This window comes from Ammospiza nelsoni, chromosome 8, assembly GCF_027579445.1.
Source record: "Ammospiza nelsoni isolate bAmmNel1 chromosome 8, bAmmNel1.pri, whole genome shotgun sequence".
NCBI lineage: Eukaryota > Metazoa > Chordata > Aves > Passeriformes > Passerellidae > Ammospiza > Ammospiza nelsoni.
In genome coordinates this window covers 4,366,208-4,384,280 of record NC_080640.1, presented here as the reverse complement: position 1 = coordinate 4,384,280, position 18,073 = coordinate 4,366,208, and the positions used below count along the sequence as shown (strand labels likewise).

General features: G+C 42.4%; 2 protein-coding genes across 2 annotated transcripts; one reads left to right on the top strand and one right to left on the bottom strand.

Moving 5' to 3' along the window:
• Positions 1 to 338: 338 nt before the first annotated feature.
• On the top strand, positions 339 to 10,855 carry CUZD1 (CUB and zona pellucida like domains 1). The gene is made up of 9 exons (XM_059477074.1): positions 339 to 406; positions 3,078 to 3,299; positions 4,125 to 4,339; positions 5,341 to 5,491; positions 6,254 to 6,477; positions 7,312 to 7,484; positions 8,634 to 9,019; positions 9,360 to 9,628; positions 10,539 to 10,855. The coding sequence occupies exons 1-9, from the start codon at positions 339 to 341 to the stop codon at positions 10,709 to 10,711; spliced, it is 1,881 nt and encodes a 626-aa protein (XP_059333057.1). The 3' UTR covers positions 10,712 to 10,855.
• A 1,059-nt stretch (positions 10,856 to 11,914) lies between these two features.
• Positions 11,915 to 17,131, bottom strand: C8H10orf88 (chromosome 8 C10orf88 homolog). The gene is made up of 6 exons (XM_059476948.1): positions 16,938 to 17,131; positions 16,656 to 16,847; positions 15,616 to 15,688; positions 14,859 to 15,065; positions 13,638 to 14,107; positions 11,915 to 12,472 (listed from the first exon to the last, which is right to left on the bottom strand). The coding sequence occupies exons 1-6, from the start codon at positions 17,093 to 17,095 to the stop codon at positions 12,244 to 12,246; spliced, it is 1,329 nt and encodes a 442-aa protein (XP_059332931.1). The 5' UTR covers positions 17,096 to 17,131; the 3' UTR covers positions 11,915 to 12,243.
• Positions 17,132 to 18,073: the final 942 nt, after the last annotated feature.

The following is an 18,073-nucleotide window of genomic DNA, read 5'->3' as shown; positions in this document are numbered from 1 at the left end:
TTCTGGAGCATTGACTGGCAGGGATCCACAGGCCAGGTCACACATTCACTGCAGAGTCACATCCAGGCACAAAAGAGATGTTTACATCTGAAAATTCCTTGCAAGTACGTGTGTGGGTTTGAGAAATAAAAGGCTACACAGAGTAAATGCAAATTTAGCATTTCCAGAAGCCAAAGGGAATTCAAATGCTGTGCAACATCCTTAAACATGTATTTAGTGCCTCCACACTCAAAGGCAGTGTCAGTACATTTCACAATGAAGAATGTTAAATTTAGATTAAAGTTTAGATTAAATTTAAGTTAAATTTAACTTAGAAAAGTGATGGCAAAGGTGACATTATGGGACTTTACTTTGACTTCCAGACCTCTATGAAACGTACTCAACTTGCAAGATCAAAATCCTTAAAGTGAGTTAAAAATCAGAGAGAGTTGTTTTAAAGAAGTCATAGGTCTGAGATTAGAAATACAGTATCATTACAAAATGCATTATATATCAGTTTTCTTGTAAAAGAAAATGGTTTTGTCAAAAAAAAAAAATTACAATGGAAGAAAAGCACCTGGCTGTGTTTCAAGAAGGTCTTGACTTTATTTTCTAGTAAAGTTGGAAGAAGCCCTGTTTGCACAGCTGTGGGGTTTGTGCTGCCCTCAGCAGCTCCTGGGGAGCCCTGGCTGCTCCCACCCCCAGGTCCCAGCCTGACCCAAGGCCAGGTACCAGCACACCTGGGCCCCTGGCACAGCCTCAGCAGCTCCAGGGACTGGGAGCTCCCTGCTGCACTGAGAAACACTCTGCAACACTCTGTCATTTTTTCAGAGCTTTGGTCCTTATGAGACAAAATAGGGTTCATATATTGGAACAGGTAATTTGTGCTGAAAGGAATTCAGGCTTTCAGGGCTGTGCTTGTTTCCTTGCCTCAGGAAGGAAAGGCTGATTTCTTTTTCCTTCTGTGGCTCCTAGTGTGGGGGTAAGAAAGTCCTGTCTGCAAAGTGGTTGCAGTGCAATCTTCTCCTTTTAATTTGTGACAATCTGGCCTTGCTCATCCCTGGGTGTTTCAGCAGTATATTCATGACAACTCTTTTACAGCAGCTGCTCTTTGCAATCCCCAGCAATGGGGATATACACTGGGAATATCTGCCCTGTGTAACCTAAAGGGACAGGTGTCAAAGTGAAGGTGGGAGAAACCAAACTCTGCTGAGCAGTGCTGAGAGAAAACTGCAAATGTGTCTCCCAAGGGAGTCTGTCAATCCCTTCTACAACATTCCTGCTCATGCCAACACCCTCAAACAGCCCCTCAATTAAATCCACTAGAAAATGTGCTTTGAGAGCTGACAAAAGCGCTTTAAACTTCCTCCACACAGTGCCTGTTTAAAAAAATGGGCCCACCTGTTATTTTCTCATTTATATCTGTTAAAGAGAAACACTGACTGACAGATTAAACCCTCCCTCTTGGTACCACAGGGAGGTTGTGAAATAGCAGCAGGTATAAAAGCCAGGAAAGCCAAAGCCTGCCCTCCCCAGCTGCCCTCAAAATGCAGCTGCTCTAGCAGCTCCTCCTCCTGCCTCTCCTCACTGCCCTGGCTCTCTCTGAAAGCAACTCAGTAGAATTCACAGGTATGGAAATCTGTTTATCTGTGACATTTTATCGATTTCTGTACAACGGGTCTTATATAGGCAACTGAAGGGCAAAATGTTAAACATCTCTGAAAGTGAATCTTATTTTAGTGTGCTCATGGCACGATAGTAACACCCAAACATGACTATAAATAGTAAATAATAAAAAATATTCTATACAGTCCACCCAATGGCAGTTATTTTATTTTAAAAACTTGATTTTGAAGCAGTTTTATTCTGGAATGTAAATTTGCTTTTATAAATTAACACTATATTGGAATCACAGAAATCAGGAGACTAATTGGGAAATGTTTACTTCTTGACAGAGATTTGTTCATTTTTCCTTTGTTCAATGAGAAGCAATACAGAGCTGTTTGCTGCTCAGATCAGCAATGTGGCTGATTAAAGGAGGGTGGCTGTTGCAGAATAATGAAATATTGCAGCAGAGCTGCTCCACTGGTGTCTGACCCCAGAGAGTGCAGGAGGGTAGGAGTGACCTGTAATGCTCTTACAGAGAGGAGGTTTCATTTGTGATGGCAAAAGTCTCTCCTCAACCTTTCTATTCCCTCTGGAGTCCATCAGAAAGCCTGACTTTATTTTCTGGGGCTGCATGCACTCTACAGAAAATTCTTCTGACTGCTTTAGACCATTATTTTCATATATAACATTAAATATAATTATATAATTAAATATAATTATATAATTATATTATGTTTAATATTAAATATAATATATATTTAATATTATCTTTAATTATAATATTATGTATCTATATGATACATATCTATATAATTATATAATATATAATACATATTATATATTCAATATAATATTTAATAATACTATTATATATTTATATAATACATGTTTCTATAATATATAATATATAATATATAGTATTTAATATATAATATTTAATATATTATATATTATATTTGATTGTAATATTATTTAATTATGAATTATTTAATTATTATTTAATATAATAATTAAATAAATATTGTTTATATATGAATGAATATATAATTAAATATAATTCTGTTAAAGTAGAAAGGAGATCTTATGTTCAGAGTGGATTACAAACTTTCTCCAGAGTTTCCCATGCAATGGCCATTACTTCATCTACTTCCTGAGCTATTAATTAGTATCAGTGATGTCAGACATAGCTGAGTTGTGGGGTGTTTTCATAAGGGTACTTAGAGGTCCCAAGGCCTGAATTGCTTGTGGTGACAAACTCTGCTGAAAAGGGTTGCTGAGGTGTCCTGCAACACTTGGCATTTCCAGTTGTGCTGCTGGCTTGATCCTTTTCTTTGGTACTAGGAAAACCAGGATAAACCATGGCTTTTTAATATTCTTTTACCATCAGATTCATCAGATTTCATAAAATGAAGTAACAGAAATAAATTTTTTAAAATTCGCACATTTTTCAATCTGTTTGATGATGCACTCTCCCAGTCTTTGTATAATAGAGGACTAAATATAATAGAGGACTCAAGAGAAGACTTGAGGGAGATCCTTGCAAGCTGTTTCTGTGATTGTTGCTGCTGTCCAACAGGGGTGCCTCGCTGTGGGGCTGCACTGCATGAGCCCAACAAAGCACTGAGGATTGAACTCAATGCAAATGCAAACTGCACCTGGCAAATCCAGAGGAATGCAAATCAAACAATTAGGATTGTTTTCTCCCATTTTAAGTAAGTATTTCCTACAGATGCTTTTGCACTGTTTCACTCCACTGGAATATAGCGCAGAAATGTATTGCCTCTAAATATCTCTCTCTGTTGAATCTGTGTTGTGCCCTCCAGTGAATCCCAGAATGGTTTGAGTTGGATGTGAGTTAAATCCCATCCAGCGTCACCCCAGCCATGGCAGGGACACCTTCCACTGTCCCAGGTGCTCCCAGCCCTGTCCAGCCTGGCCTTGGGCACTGCCAGGGATCCAGGGGCAGCCACAGCTGCTCTGGGCACCCTGTGCCAGGGCCTGCCCACCCTCACAGAGAATTCCTTCCCCAAAACCCATCTACTCCTGCTCTTTGGCAGTGGAAAGCCATTCCCTGTGTCCTGTCCCTCCATCCCTTGTCCCAGTCCTTCTCTGGCACCCCTTCAGGCCCTGCCAGGGGCTTTGAGCTCTCCCTGGATCCTTCTCCTCCCTGTTAAGCATCCCCAGCTCTCCAGCCTGTCCCAGAGCAGAGGAGCTGCAGCCCTGGGAGCATCTCCATGGCCTCCTCTGGACTCGCTCCAGAACATCCTTCTTGTCCTGGGCTCCCAGGGCTGGATGCAGCATTCCAGCTGGGGTCCCATGGGAAGAATCTCCTCCCTCAATCTCCCATTCATTTTCAGTGTTGCACATCCACTCTTCTGGGTCATGTTGAGTTCCTCATTCACCAGCACTCCCAAATCCATCTCCTCAGGGCTGTTCCCAGCCCATTCTCCACCCAGGCTGTATCTGTGGGACTGCCCCAGCCCCTGTGCCCATTTGCCAAGGAGCTCAGGTGATTCTCACTGTGCTTTTCCCAACAGATTTGCTCCTTCTTCAAGCTGTGAAACAGAGAGCATCAAAGTGTTTGATGGTGGCTCCACTGCTTCAGCTCTCCTTGGCCAAGTGTGTGATGACACAGATGCAGTCCCAGTGCTTGAATCCTCCTCTGACAGTTTAACTTTTCTCATTACAACCAACTCCGTGCCTTTCACACGAAACTTCTTCGTCTACTACTACTTCTTTTCACCAGGATCAAGTAAGCCATTAAATAACACCTGAACTGCAGCAATGAAACATAATTAAAAAAAACTTTGATCAGTCTCACTCAGGTCTTCAGGCCTCAGAGAATGGAGTGGGGCAAAAATCAGTGAAAGAGGCACAAGCAATGTGTTTGCAGAGATCCCAAAAAGTTAAATTTAACTTAGAAAAGTGATGGCAAAGGTGACATTATGGGACTTGACTTTTACTTCCAGACTTCTGTGAAATGTACTCAGCTTGCAAATATCACAGCATTTACCCAGGAGAATTTGACCTTCTAGTCAGAACTCCTGCCAAGTGCAGATCACAGAAGCCAGTGAGGATTTTAATTCAAGAAGCTCCTTACTCTTTTTCTTTTGAAAGATAAGAACAGCTTGGACAAAATCAATCGTAGCTTGTGACCAGTCCCTTTGCTTCTGCTGACCTGGTGGCATGGTATTAAGCTCTTAAAAACTTAATTTCATATAGTACTTACCAAATCCCAGTTCATGATGCTCCAGTCTTTAATTTTGCTGCTGAAAGATTCTGCCCTGTTTCTAGTCTACATTTGTCTGAGGTTCCACTGGTTTGATTTTTTTTTTTTTTTGCCTTTGTCAAGTAAAGTCTCTGTCATACTTGCAGATTTTGCACTTCCATACAGATAATGTGTGGTTGGTGTAGCATCTTCATTAGCAGTTTTTCAAGAGGGTACTGAATTTATCCGAAATGTGGATAAATGTGGCTCTCACTAGGCTGCTCCCAGTACCAAAGTTAACTCAAAGTTAACACCAGCTCAGGTGGCATCACACTGAGCCTCACAGAAATAGTGAGCACTGGCTCCATTTTCTAATTCCACCTCAAATTCTCTATAGAATTTCCATCTTTAGTACCTTTAATCATTTCCAAAGGACTGGACTCCTAAAGAATAAATCCTGATAGTTACATAAGATTTGGCTTTTTTTTTTTCATGACTCATTATATGACTTATTCTGTTACCAATATATCTCCTCTTCTTTTCAGGAACTGAAAATTGTGGGGGAGAATTAACTGGTCCCAATGGGACATTCAGCAGCCCCAACTACCCAGCACCTTACCCTCAATTCAAATACTGTGTCTGGCACATACAAGCACCAAAAAACTCCAAGATAAACTTGGAATTCCGAGACTTTTTGTGAGTAAATTCCCTATTTATATTTTTATATATATACTTATTTATTTATATTATGTATATTTTTATATATCCCTATTTATACATACATTTATAAATGCTCTATTTCTCTTTATATATTCTCTTTACAGACATTACTTTGTTAAGCACAGGAAGAGGTGCTTTTTAACTTTTAGAACCTCTGTACACTTTTAAAATAAAGAGTTATGATAAACTGTTATGATAAAATGATTGTTTCACATCCCTGTACATTTCCCTAAAGCAGCTGCAGTGCCAGTCAGGGAAATGCAGACAACATCTCTGGTGATGAGCCACGAGGTGCAGGTTCATTTCTTGAGATATTCAGACTGCAGGATGCCCTGCAAGAATTCAGTATGAAATGTGCAGGATTCCACAGGAAATCTTCACCTTGACCATTGCCCTCTGAGATAATAAACTCTGCACAGGGTGCAATATGCTCTGAGCATTCCTGGCCAGGGTCCATCTCTAATTCTGGGAGAATCCACCCTCCACTGGTGAAAAATTGCAAGAATCTTCCTCTGTGATACACTCAAGAGGTTTGAGAAGCCAACCCTACACTTTAAAAATTATACATATAATATTTTTATATGTTTTCTTTGGTTTTAACGACGTCTATTTGTGGTGTTCTGTTCTCCATTCTATTACCTCAGTTGAGTGGAGCTCTCAGACACTTTTTCTGCACTGGATCCTCTATCCACTACAACCAAAGATTTCCCTGTAATGATTTTTTTCCTGTGTCTGCAGCCTGGAATTGGACAGAAACTGCCAGCTTGACTTCACAGCAGTCTATGATGGGGCCAGCACTGCCTCTGGGTTGATGGGGAAAGTGTGTGGGCATGCCCAGCCCACCTTTGAGTCTTCTTCCAACGTGCTGACAGTTGTGCTGTCCACAGATGACACCAACTCCTACAGAGGATTTTCAGCTCAGTATTCCACTGCTCCCCTGCCAGGACCCATGGAGCCCAACAGTGAGTGCCCCTGCGTCATGGGGAGGATGCTGATTCTTTTTAATAATGTGATTCTTCTCTTACAAACATCCTAAAGAACTGGTGGTTGATACTCAGGTGTTAAGCCTTTTTATTGGTAGTCTTTTAACCCCTTTTGCACACAAAAATCCCACATTATCTCATCTATAGAGCGTAAGTTACTTCCTGACCCATCTGCAAAAGAAAAACAGTTCTTTTACTTTTGCTGGTTTTTTTTCTGGCTGGCATCACTTGAAATCAAAATTTTCCTTCTTTTGTGCAAAACATTGTTACCATGCTAAGATGCAAAGATAAACTCCTATTGTCTGGTTAGTTTAAATGGTTTTGTTGCCTAAGGCACTCAGGAATTTTCCTGGTCTGCACTGGGCAGTCAGAGTTTAGATGTGCTGTAATTTCCTTTCCCCCTGAGCTGGGCCTCATTTTCCTTACTGGTCCTATATCCTTGCATGCCCATCTTCCCATTACCTGAGATGGAAAGGAGTTTCTAAAGCCTCAGCGCCTGAGAGAAAATTTCTTTACCCACCATTCTGCACCAGCACTTTGATTAATTTTCCCTTTTAAAAATGCAGAGACCCTTCTGTGTTACTGGGTTTTAAATTAAACTTTCAGCATGAGTTTTATGGGGTTTTGCTCTAATTCTGAAGTTGAGCACGAAATTTTGGTGCAACTTCTGCATGATCTCAACTGGGCATGAACTTTTTCACTGACAAATCCAGAATCATGTGACGATTTCAAGGATTTAGACAAAGTGAGAAATGACCACAGCAGTTTGTCCTAATGTGTTTTTGGTTTTGCTTGATTCTTTTTCAATGGCAGCAACCCTTACATGCTCCTCAGACAGCATGAGAATTGTTCTGAGCAAGTCTTACCTGTCCTCCCTTGGCTTTGGGGAAGCTCACCTGCAGCTGAATGATCCATCTTGCAGACCAGTTGTGACAGATTCAGTGATCTTCTCCTTCCCATTGGCCAGCTGTGGGACAATTAAAAAGGTAAAGGGGATAAAAATATGAATAAGTTAACAAGAGCTTAGGAAAGATAAGAGCTGGTAAAAGCAGTGTATGAAGAGCATGCAAGTACATTGATTTTATTTTCACTCAGCTCATCCCATTCCAAGTTTCCTGTCTGGAAGTACAAAGAACATTTTTTCCTCTTTAGGAATCTGATGATCAATGAACCTTTCAAAAGAAATGTGGGAGAATCCACACAAATTAACCCCCAAAAGATTCCCAAGAGCCAGTTCATAGCACTCATTTGATAAGGGTGACTGGAGCTTTGATACTTCCCACACTCCATGCACTATTCCTTAACCTTGCTGCTGCCTGGATTGGTTCAGTGTTTAGGAAAAATAAGAGGAGGGTTGATAAGATCTTTTGGCTGCAGCCTGTTTCACAGTTCCAAGACTCTGACAAGGACAGCTGGGCAGGTGTGTAAGTTTAGTTACAATTCCTTAACTATTCCTTAACCTTGTTGCTGCCTGGATTGGTTCAGTGTTTAGGAAAAATAAGAGGAGGGTTGATAAGATTTTTTTGGCTGCAGCCTGTTTCACATTTCCAGGATTGATAAGCATAGCTGGGCAGGTTTGTAAGTTTAGTTACAATTCCTTAATTATTCCTTAACCTTATTTCTGCCTGGATTGGTTCAGTGTTTAGGAAAAGTAAGAGGAGGGTTGTGACGGTGTTCGCAGGGGTCTTAAGATGAGGGAAGAGATGAGAATGTTGACTCCGTGTTTCATAAGGCTGATTTATTATTTTATGATATATATTATATTAAAACTATACTAAAAGAATAGAAGAAAGGATTTCATCAGAAGGCTGGCTAAGAATAGAAAAAGAAGGAATGAAAAACAAAGGCTTGTGTCTCAGAGAGAGTGTGAGCCAGCTGGCTGTGATTGGCCATTAATTAGAAACAACCACATGAGACGAATCCCAGATGCACCTGTTGCATTCCACAGCAGCAGATAACCATTGCTTACATTTTGTTCCTGAGGCCTCCCAGCTTCTCAAGAGAAAAAAATCCTAGGGAAGGAATTTTTCAGAAAATATCATGGCTACAGAGGGTTGATAAGATTTTAGCTACAATTCCTCTCAACTGCTGTGCTGGTGCAAGCCCAGCTGAGCCCTGGCACGTTCCTTTCCCAGGATGAAGGGCACAGCATCACTTACACCAACACCATCTCCCTGGCTGCAGCTGGCAGCACCATCACCCGCCAGAGGAGCACCGAGATCACTGCCCGGTGCACCATGAGCAACAACGAAACCCTGGAGCTCATCTACACCACAACAAACAATGCCATCCAACAGCTGGCTGCAGGGGGGAGGTACAACGTCAGCATGGCCTTCTACGAGTCAGATCTGTTCTCCAAGCCCGTACAATACTCCCCATACTACGTGGACTTGAACCAAACTCTCTTTGCTGAGGTGACTCTTCACACCACTGACCCCAATCTCCAGGTGTTCATTGATACCTGCACTGCATCTCCACAGCCTGGCTTTGGATCGCTGACATACGACCTAATCAGGAGTGGGTAAGGCTGATTTTATTACACTCTCCTAATGTGAGAGGAAATGGGATCTAAATGTCAACTGCACTTCTTCTATTGTTTATTTTATTTATTATTGTCTCTTCCACCTACCTTCTTTAGTAGACTGTGATTGGAACTGAGTTGTAGATAAATTTAAAGACGTTCCACAAACAGAGCTAGGAAAAATATCCACATCATGCTGGGCAAAGGTAAAAAATCACATCATTGTATGCCACATGTAGAACAGTGCCCTGGTTAAATGCTATGGTTACAGCTCACAGGACTCAGCCAGAATGATTATTCCAAGTGGACTGTTTTAACAGATCTGCACATCCTTTTGCAGCTGCAATAAAGATGACACTGTGGTAACCTACCCAGCGTTTGGAAACCATGGAAGATTCAAATTTAGGGCCTTCAGGTTCCTGAGGAGCTTCCCATCAGTTTATCTGCAGTGTGACATTGTGATCTGTGACAGCAACAGCACCAACTCTCGCTGTGCCAGAGACTGCATCTCCAGGCAGAAAAGAGCCATCTCTCCCTACACATGGAAAACCAACACTGTGGTGGGGCCCATCCGCCTGAAAAGAGATCTCAGGGCTGCTGAGCTCTCAGGTGAGAGGGGAAAAATAAAAAACTAAATGTATCTACACGTGCACTTCACTCAGTTTTGTTGGTGGTACTCCAGAAAATAAGCACAGCTGACTGACTGCAGGGCAGGTTAAATCCTTCCACTGCATGCACAGAACAGGAGGAACAAGGAGTGCTGAGAGCAGAAACCAAAAGCACCATGCCTTTAAATCAGAGCTGCAGAGGTGTCTGTAAGACAACTAAGCTTTGGTGCCATTTGCAGTCTGATCTGCATTGGTCAGGTACTGAGAGCAAAGGGAAACTACAAAATATGGAAAAGTTATTTTTAAAAGCTTGTATTGCTGCTCCCACTGTGCTCATTGATCTTTATGGAGCCCAAAGCTTCACCTGAGAACATTGGGCCATTTGCTTTCAGGTATCAGAGCTAGGAAATATTTATAATTATTCTGGCTCTTAACAGTAATTAGAATATTTTACTTTTTAAAAATTATTAACCTTTCTAAATTCTAGCAACATTTTAGATATGTTTCCATTTATTTCAATAAAGATTTTGCATCCATACACATGGAAGTGAACATATCTGTAACTCACAGGCAAATATAAAGCAGAATGAGTTTTACTAAGAAGCAGATAGGAAACCACTAATTGGTTTTTTCTTGCCCAACTTTGCTTCAGCAAATATCTCAAGTCTCTCTCATGGTGACAGCACTGCTTGGCAGAAACTTGGCTGCAGCAATATCAAAGAATTGAACATCATGATGATCTGCAGGATTGTTTTATTAGCAACTTTTACAACTCTTCAGTACTACTATTCAGGATTTGCACTCTGTGTGGGTCATGTCAAATGAAAATATCTGAAAAAATGCTTATTTAATTCCCAGTTAAATCATACAGTATTCTAAACTTTAAACACTTTATTTTTCTCTCTACACAGAATCCCTCACTGAAGTGGAAGCTGAAAAAACACCGAACCTGCAACAATACAACTTCCACACTCTGGCATTTGTGGTTTTAGTTTCAAACATTCTCATTGTGGTAGCTGTGATACTGAAGCATCACAAGCACCAGGGAGGATACAGGTATCAAAATGTCCAGAGTTCATTTTAACCACTTCTGGAGATTTCTACTTAGTGTCAACTGCTCTTCATATTTGTCACCCAGAGAGGGAAAAAACAAAAAGTCATTAAATTAACAGCATAAGAACTCAACACTCAGAAATTCATTTTGTTATCGAATAAAAAATCCAAACCCAAAAACATCTCAATTTAATACTCTGTCTCAAGTTACTGAGTTGAAAAAGTGTGTATACCTCAGGACAGACTTTATGCCTTCACAGGTACAAAGTACAAGATAATTAAGATAATTTTTTGTCTTAAAAAAATATTTTTCTCTTTTTGAATCACTTTGAAACTGCACCTGGCAAGAGTTAAGATCAGGGACAACTGCTTGATGTCTTTTCAGAGCAGATTATCCTCTCTTCCAAATCTGCTCCTGTGTGTTCACTACCACCAGGATCTGACAGTCTTCAAAACACATCACTTTTCCTGGAGAGGGAAATATCAGGCAGAGTAAATAGATAGTGGCTTGCACATGCTTATGCTGATTTTGAGTCAACACTTGCTTCCCCATCAACAGCTTGTGCCAAAAATGTTTGTGGGGGTTACCATGAAGTCCCTACATCCTTCAATTTACACCCCAGAATCCAAGAACAAACAGAATGAAGTTTGAAACTCAACCTGCCACAGAAGGGGGATTTGGAGTCACATTCCTACCTCCCCAAATGACAGCAAAACTGATCCCAACAGGTTAAAGGAAGTGTGATGCAGCAAGGAAAACTCCTCTGGAGCTGCCCCAGCACATCCTGTCTGGGAGCAGCACCCACTTGAGAGGAACCATGGCTGAAGTACTTGCACCTCTCAGGATAATGAAACCTGGATAAAGCCTGCTGAGTGTGCAATCATTTCACTTGTTCCTGCACACTCAGCTAGTTTAGGAGGGAAAGAACTATCAGAATCTTGTTTTAGGTATCTCTTAAGAAGCCTGGATTCCTAATTCAGGTGCCTGTACAGCCAACAAGGCTTCCAAAGGACCCAGGCTGGGCTCACATTCCCCCAGCTCTCTAAAGACAGCTCCACAAACTAGGCAATCCCAAATCAGGCAATGACAATCCAACCTTCCTTTTAGAGATGGAACAAGAAATGTCTTCAACAGGAGTGCCAATAAAGCAAAAGCACAAACGGCATTCTGTTCTACTGACAACACACTTCACATCAAAATTAATACAACAAAAAAAAGTGAGCTGATTACATGTAGGTACAAAGATAAGCAGTAACTCAGTTTATTTAGAGCACTCCATTATTCAAACTGGAACTGGGGGACTGCTCATACAGCTTCTAGCAATGCTCTTTAAATAAATAAACCACAAAGGGCATACAAAACTCTTATATTTAGGAAAAAACACATTCTTAAGATCTTTCATAAAACTACCAAGTGTGTACAACAGTGGATAGAATTACAGTAACAAAATGCAAGTTAACAACACTGAGGTTCTTCATAGTTTGAACTGCATAAATACTGAGCTTTGTAAAGTTAATTAATTACTCCAGGTACTCACACTGAAGCCCCACCTGTGAATCCCTCTATCTCTCCCCATTAGAAAACCCCTCATTGGAGTCATAGTGTGCTTGGGAAATTTTGTTTGGTTTTGAGTTCTGAACCAAGTCCATCAAGAGAAACATTTTATTGTCTATGTGTGTCTGAAGAGCCTGGATTTGGCAGTCAATATAGTCCATTAGCTTCTTCTCCATCAGATCCAGGTTTTTAGAAATGATCTTTTCCAAATAGGAGCAAATGGGCTGTTGTTCCACTCTGTAAGAAGAGCAAAGACAAGAATAAGTATAACCTATAAGAATAAATATCACCTATTTCTTAATGACAAGGGGCAATATAGAGATCTGGGCACCTGAACATCTGTTAAATGTAAAATTTCATTTATTAGGCAGTGAACTTTGGAAGGCATTAGGTTTCTAGCACAAGCAAAATACTCTACCTGCCAAACTTTAAATCTCAGTTTTTTCATGAACATGCTGTATGTAGTCATCTTCTTTCAACCTTGTTTTTTCAAAGGCTCAAATATGCATGAGAGAGCTTAATTACATAAAACAAAATCCACACAAGTCAATATACACAGTTTGTATTCTGTCAGCATGGAAGACTGTTCTTGTCAGCAAAAGTGCTTCAAGAGTTATCCAAACCATGCAACTCTCTGGGTTTGTATCTGCATTCTGTACAAATACTGGAGCTGAGATATTCAGTCTCCATTAAATCCAATAAATCCTGATTCCCACATCTCAGGAGTTCCACTATTGTTCCTGAGGTACCAAACTGGGGAACTGTGACACCTGCACTGTAAATGCCAACAAGTGAGGAGGAACAGGAAAATCAGTGGGATGATTCACACCAAGTACAGCACAAAGATTGTGGCACACTGTGTGAAAAAGGGAAGATGTGAGAATTTAGGGGTGAAAGTAATCAAAATGGAAATATAGTATATGAGAAAGACAAGCTAAATGTGTATGAAGAAACATGCTTTTAAATTAGATTAAATGGAGGCAGAAGATGTTATAGATGGATAATGAGATGATTGGCTCTCACAATTAAAAGATAACTATTGTGTGAATACTAAGAACAGCTTTAGTGATGTACAGTTATGTTATTGTGGTTTAGGTGTCCTCTGTTCTCCTCCTAGTTCCCCTTTCCCCCCTGTATTGTGACCATCAGACAGCCAGGGTTGTCTAAGACAGGTAACACAAAACAGTTTAGTAACAAATCATGTGACTTCTGAAAAACTCCTACATTCAAAAAAGTTGTGAAATTGAAAATTTGTAATGTTCATCACAACACAGCCTTCAAAACCACATATTCTAAGATTCACTGTTGCTGCTAATGAGAAGAAAATTACATTACACATTTTGTTTACACTTGTCAGTAAATATTCAATGCTACTTTGAGAGATTCACCAAACATAACTCACCCAGCACTCTGAGCAGTCTCCTCTTTGGCCACTGCACTCTTCCCAAGGTGCCTCTCTCCATCCTTGAGCCTAAGGTGATTCACCTGAGTGCACAGGTTTTGAAGAAAAGGAAGAAGCACCTGTGGGTTGGCCAGGTTTGGAGTTTCACCTGCTTGCTGCTGCACTTGCAGAGATCCCTTGACTTTCAAATCATTCCTGAGGTCAACTGCATTTTGCTGGGTAGGAAGTCTTTCAGAATCCAAAGAATTCCCTCTTTCAGGTAGCTCTGAGTTCAGATCACGAGTTATTTTTACATCTTTATACACTGCCTCACTTGTTAAATGATTTTTAACAGGCAAAGGTTCACTGGCTGGTGGACTCAGTGATGACTGCAGAGCTGCTCTGTGCATTCCATCTAGTGCATGGTCACCTCCAAAGTCAGAATTCCTCCCCATGATCCAACTGAGCTTGTCTCCAAGAGGGAAACTGTTCTGAAGGGGAGAAAAACCCATTTGAGTATTTGAGATTTCAGATATACTGGAAATTATACAGCAATAACAGCAGGTACATTATAACCCTGCACTCTACTAGTAAAGATTTTTTAAATAATTTTGAACTACATTTCTTGTTAAGTATGAAGTATTAATTATCTTGTCAGTGTCTAAGTAAGAAAAGAGCTTTGCTGACTTCATTTTTACCATGCTGTGTCCCCAAAACTGAATTATTGACATAAGATGGATTCAGGATTCTTATAAATATATATATACATACATATACATATATATATATATATATATATATATATATATATACACACACATATATATATATACACATATATACATATATATATACATATACACACACATATATGTATATGTGTATATATATGTATGTATATATAGATATATATATGTATGTATGTATATATATATATGTATATATATAAAATGACCACTAAAGAGACAAACCAACCCATCTATCTACACCCCAAACATTCCAAGGAAAATGCCCACCATCCTTAATAAGCAGTGAAGCTTAAAGTTACAACAACACTATTGCTAACACTAATAAATAATAATATCCTGGAGAAAACAGTCTTTACTCCCTGCACTTACTTGAGTGGCAACAGTTAAATCAGGATGAAAATGGCAGCAAGTACAGATTAAGAAAACCCAAAATCTCTTTAGAGCATTGCTAACTGGTGAAGTGCCCCTCTGTGCCTGTGGAAAAGTGACTTACCTTCTGCTGACACCGGACCATGTCCAGGAGCTGCTGAGCACCTGGAGACAACTTAGATCCCATGGATTCCATTATAGTTTGCACTCTGTCTAGATCTATGCTTGAGCCTAGTGAAGGAAAATCAGTTGCTAGTTTTGCAGACACTGCTTTCACTTCTAGAATTATTTTACTGATGAGTATGCTGTGTTTCTCACCAAAGGAGAGCAGCTATTGCAAGAAGGAAAAAAGAATACTTTGGTTAGGGAAAAAAAAAATCATTTTATGTCTTCTCTGTACAGAGGGGACAATGCATTGCTCTTTAAGCCTTGGGAAAAACTGTGATGAGCTCTTTTCCAGGGAAACTAAGCCAATTTCTCCTTGCTATTATTCCCCATAAAATTCTGACTGGAACAGAGGTGCCTGAGTACCCCAAAGATAAATGAAGTTTTTCTAAGCATTTAAGAGTCGTGACCACACAATTTTCACAAGCTTATTTAACCCCAGAGCTGACAGCTCTCATCACAAATCTGCAGTTTAGTTTTTCTCTAAGACTAAATTATCTGTATCATATAAAGTCTTCACAAAAAGAAAACTGAGATACCAATTTAAAGGAGCACTCTGCCATCAACACAACGTACCAGCCAACAGATTTTTAAGTGATTATGTCAAGAGATGAAGTGTATAAAACCAATAATTTTACTAAGAGCAATGCAATTAAGTAGATTAAGTGATTAAAAAGATAGGAAAAAAATTAAAACAATGCTGTTCAACTCCCTACCTTAATTCTACAGGAGGCTGCAGGGCATTCAAACTTAAGGTACTTGTGGTATAACGTAACCTCTTCAGTTTCACTAGAAAAACAAAATAAACAAGCTGTGACATCAATTTACAAGGTACTTTTCTTTTGTAGAAATACACTATATTGGTAAATATTTATATAAAAAACAAGACTGACTGGAACACATTTCTAATGCAGATTTATGATTCCCAACAGCACTTTTAGTTTCTAGGTTTTAGCAGATTTTTACTTTCTAATAACAGCTTTAATGCTTATATACAACTTGTAATTAATCTTATGAAATATTTATGTAAAATGACTTGTATGTGTGCTTGCACTGTGCACTAGAGAAGCTTTTGAGGCTCAGTACATTATTCACCCATCCTCCCTGAGGCTCTGAGTCGGCTGGTTTCTAGTTAGCTAATTAAGGAGCAGATGTGCCATGTAATGACTTAAAAACAAAATAGAAACATTGCCTTATTTCCCCCGGCAAAGCAGGGACGGAAGTACTGAAGGGGAAAACAAAACCTCCTTTTTAAAATTTTCTCTTTTGTTCTTTGAAGTTGACATGACTACTTATCACAGAGACCTTCAGAGAACTCAAGAATGGGCTGGGTTGGAAGGAACCTTTAAAGTCACCCAGTGCCACCCCAGCCATGGCAGGGACACCTTCCACTGTCCCAGGTGCTCCCAGCCCTGTCCAACCTGGCTTTGGGCACTGCCAGGGATCCAGGGGCAGCCACAGCTGCTTTGGGCACCTGTGCCAGGGCGTTTCCACCCTCACAGGGAATTTCTTCCTGCCCTCTGGCAGTGGGAAGGCATTCCCCCCATCCTATCTCTCCAAGCCCTTGTCCAAAGTCCCTCTCCAACTCTCTCACATCCTTTCTAGGCAGTGGAAATGCCTCTAGGATCTCCCTATGCGCCTTCTCTTCTCCAGGCTGAACAACCTCAGTCCTCTCAGCCTTGCTACAGACACCGGGTGTCGAACAGCAGCATCACCTCACAGACACACACAGCACAGTGCGGGCCCCACCACTCACCCCGGGGCCGGGCGGGTGCCGCGGCTCTGTCCCCGGCCGGTGCCGCAGTACTCCTCGCCCACGTACACCTCCATGTTGCGGGCCTGGCTCACGATGCCCACGGACACCATCTCGGCGCCGGGCCGGCACTGCAGCCGCAGCTCGCAGGGCTCCTCGCCGCCCTCCCGCCGCTCCGCCAGCACGGCCTCGCCGCTGCGGGGGGGAAGCGACACGCGTTGTCCCCTCGGCCCCGCTCCCGCCCGGCCCAGCCCGGCGCCCCCGCTCGCCGCCCGCCGCCCTCACCCGGGCTCCTCGCCGTCCCCCGCACCCCGCCGCAGGCACAGCGCCCGGGCCAGGCCGCCCGGCGGCGCGCAGGGCCAGGAGCACCGCGCCGACACACAGCGCGGCTCCCGGCCTCCCTCCTCCGCCTCCTCCTCCGCCGCCGCGCAGCCGCTCGACATCGCGGAGCCGCGGGCCGGGACAGCCGGGAGCGGGGCAGCGGCACCGACCGGCACCGACCGGCACCGACCGACCCTCAGCGGCCGCCGCCGCCGGGACGCGCCTGCGCAGCGCCGGGGCTCCGCGCGTGCGCGCTGGGCAGCGGCGGGAACCGCCCGAGGGAGCGCCGGGGGCGGGAACGGGGAACGGGGTATGGACCATGGACCCCTCATCCCGGAGGAACGACGTCCCTCGGCCCGGGGAACCGCAACCTCAGCCCGACGGAACCGCACCCTCATCTCGGGGGACGCCCCTCTCAGTCCGGGGAGCGGCACCCTCATCCCGGGGGAATGGCACCCCTCATCCCGGGAGCGGCCCCCTCATCCCGGGGAACGGCCCCCTCAGCTCGGGGATGGCCCAAGGGGCGCAGAGAGCCGGAGTTAATTCGCGTGGAAAACACCTTGTGAGATTACTGAGTCCCAAACATGACCCGTGCCAACCTTACCTTGGCTACGTCCAGGTTTTCCTTAACCACCTCTGACTCCCTCACCTCCCTGGGCAGCCCATTCCAATGTCAAACCACTCCTTCTGAGAAGAAATTGCTCATAATGTCCACCCTAAACCTCCTGTGGTGCAGCTTAAGGCAATATCCTCTTGTCCTGTCACTGGTGGCTTGGGAGAAGAGACTGAACTTGTGCCAGGAGAGGTCTAGGGTGGATTTTAGGAAAAGGTTCTTCCCCCACAGTGTGATCCAGCTCTGAACAAGCTCCCCCGTTGGACTCAACCCCTCAAAAGTCTTTTTCTACTGAAATGGTTCTTGAATTCCGTGACACTTGTTAATATGTCAAAATTTGCAGCAGCAGGATTCTCCCAAGTTGTGTACTCATAGTGCACCCCACAGGAGAGAGGCTATGAATAAAAGAGGCCATCAATAAAAGATGGGGTTCATTTAATTTGCAGTAGGATCTCACCTTCTGGAGTTGGGGAACGCTGCTCCTGTG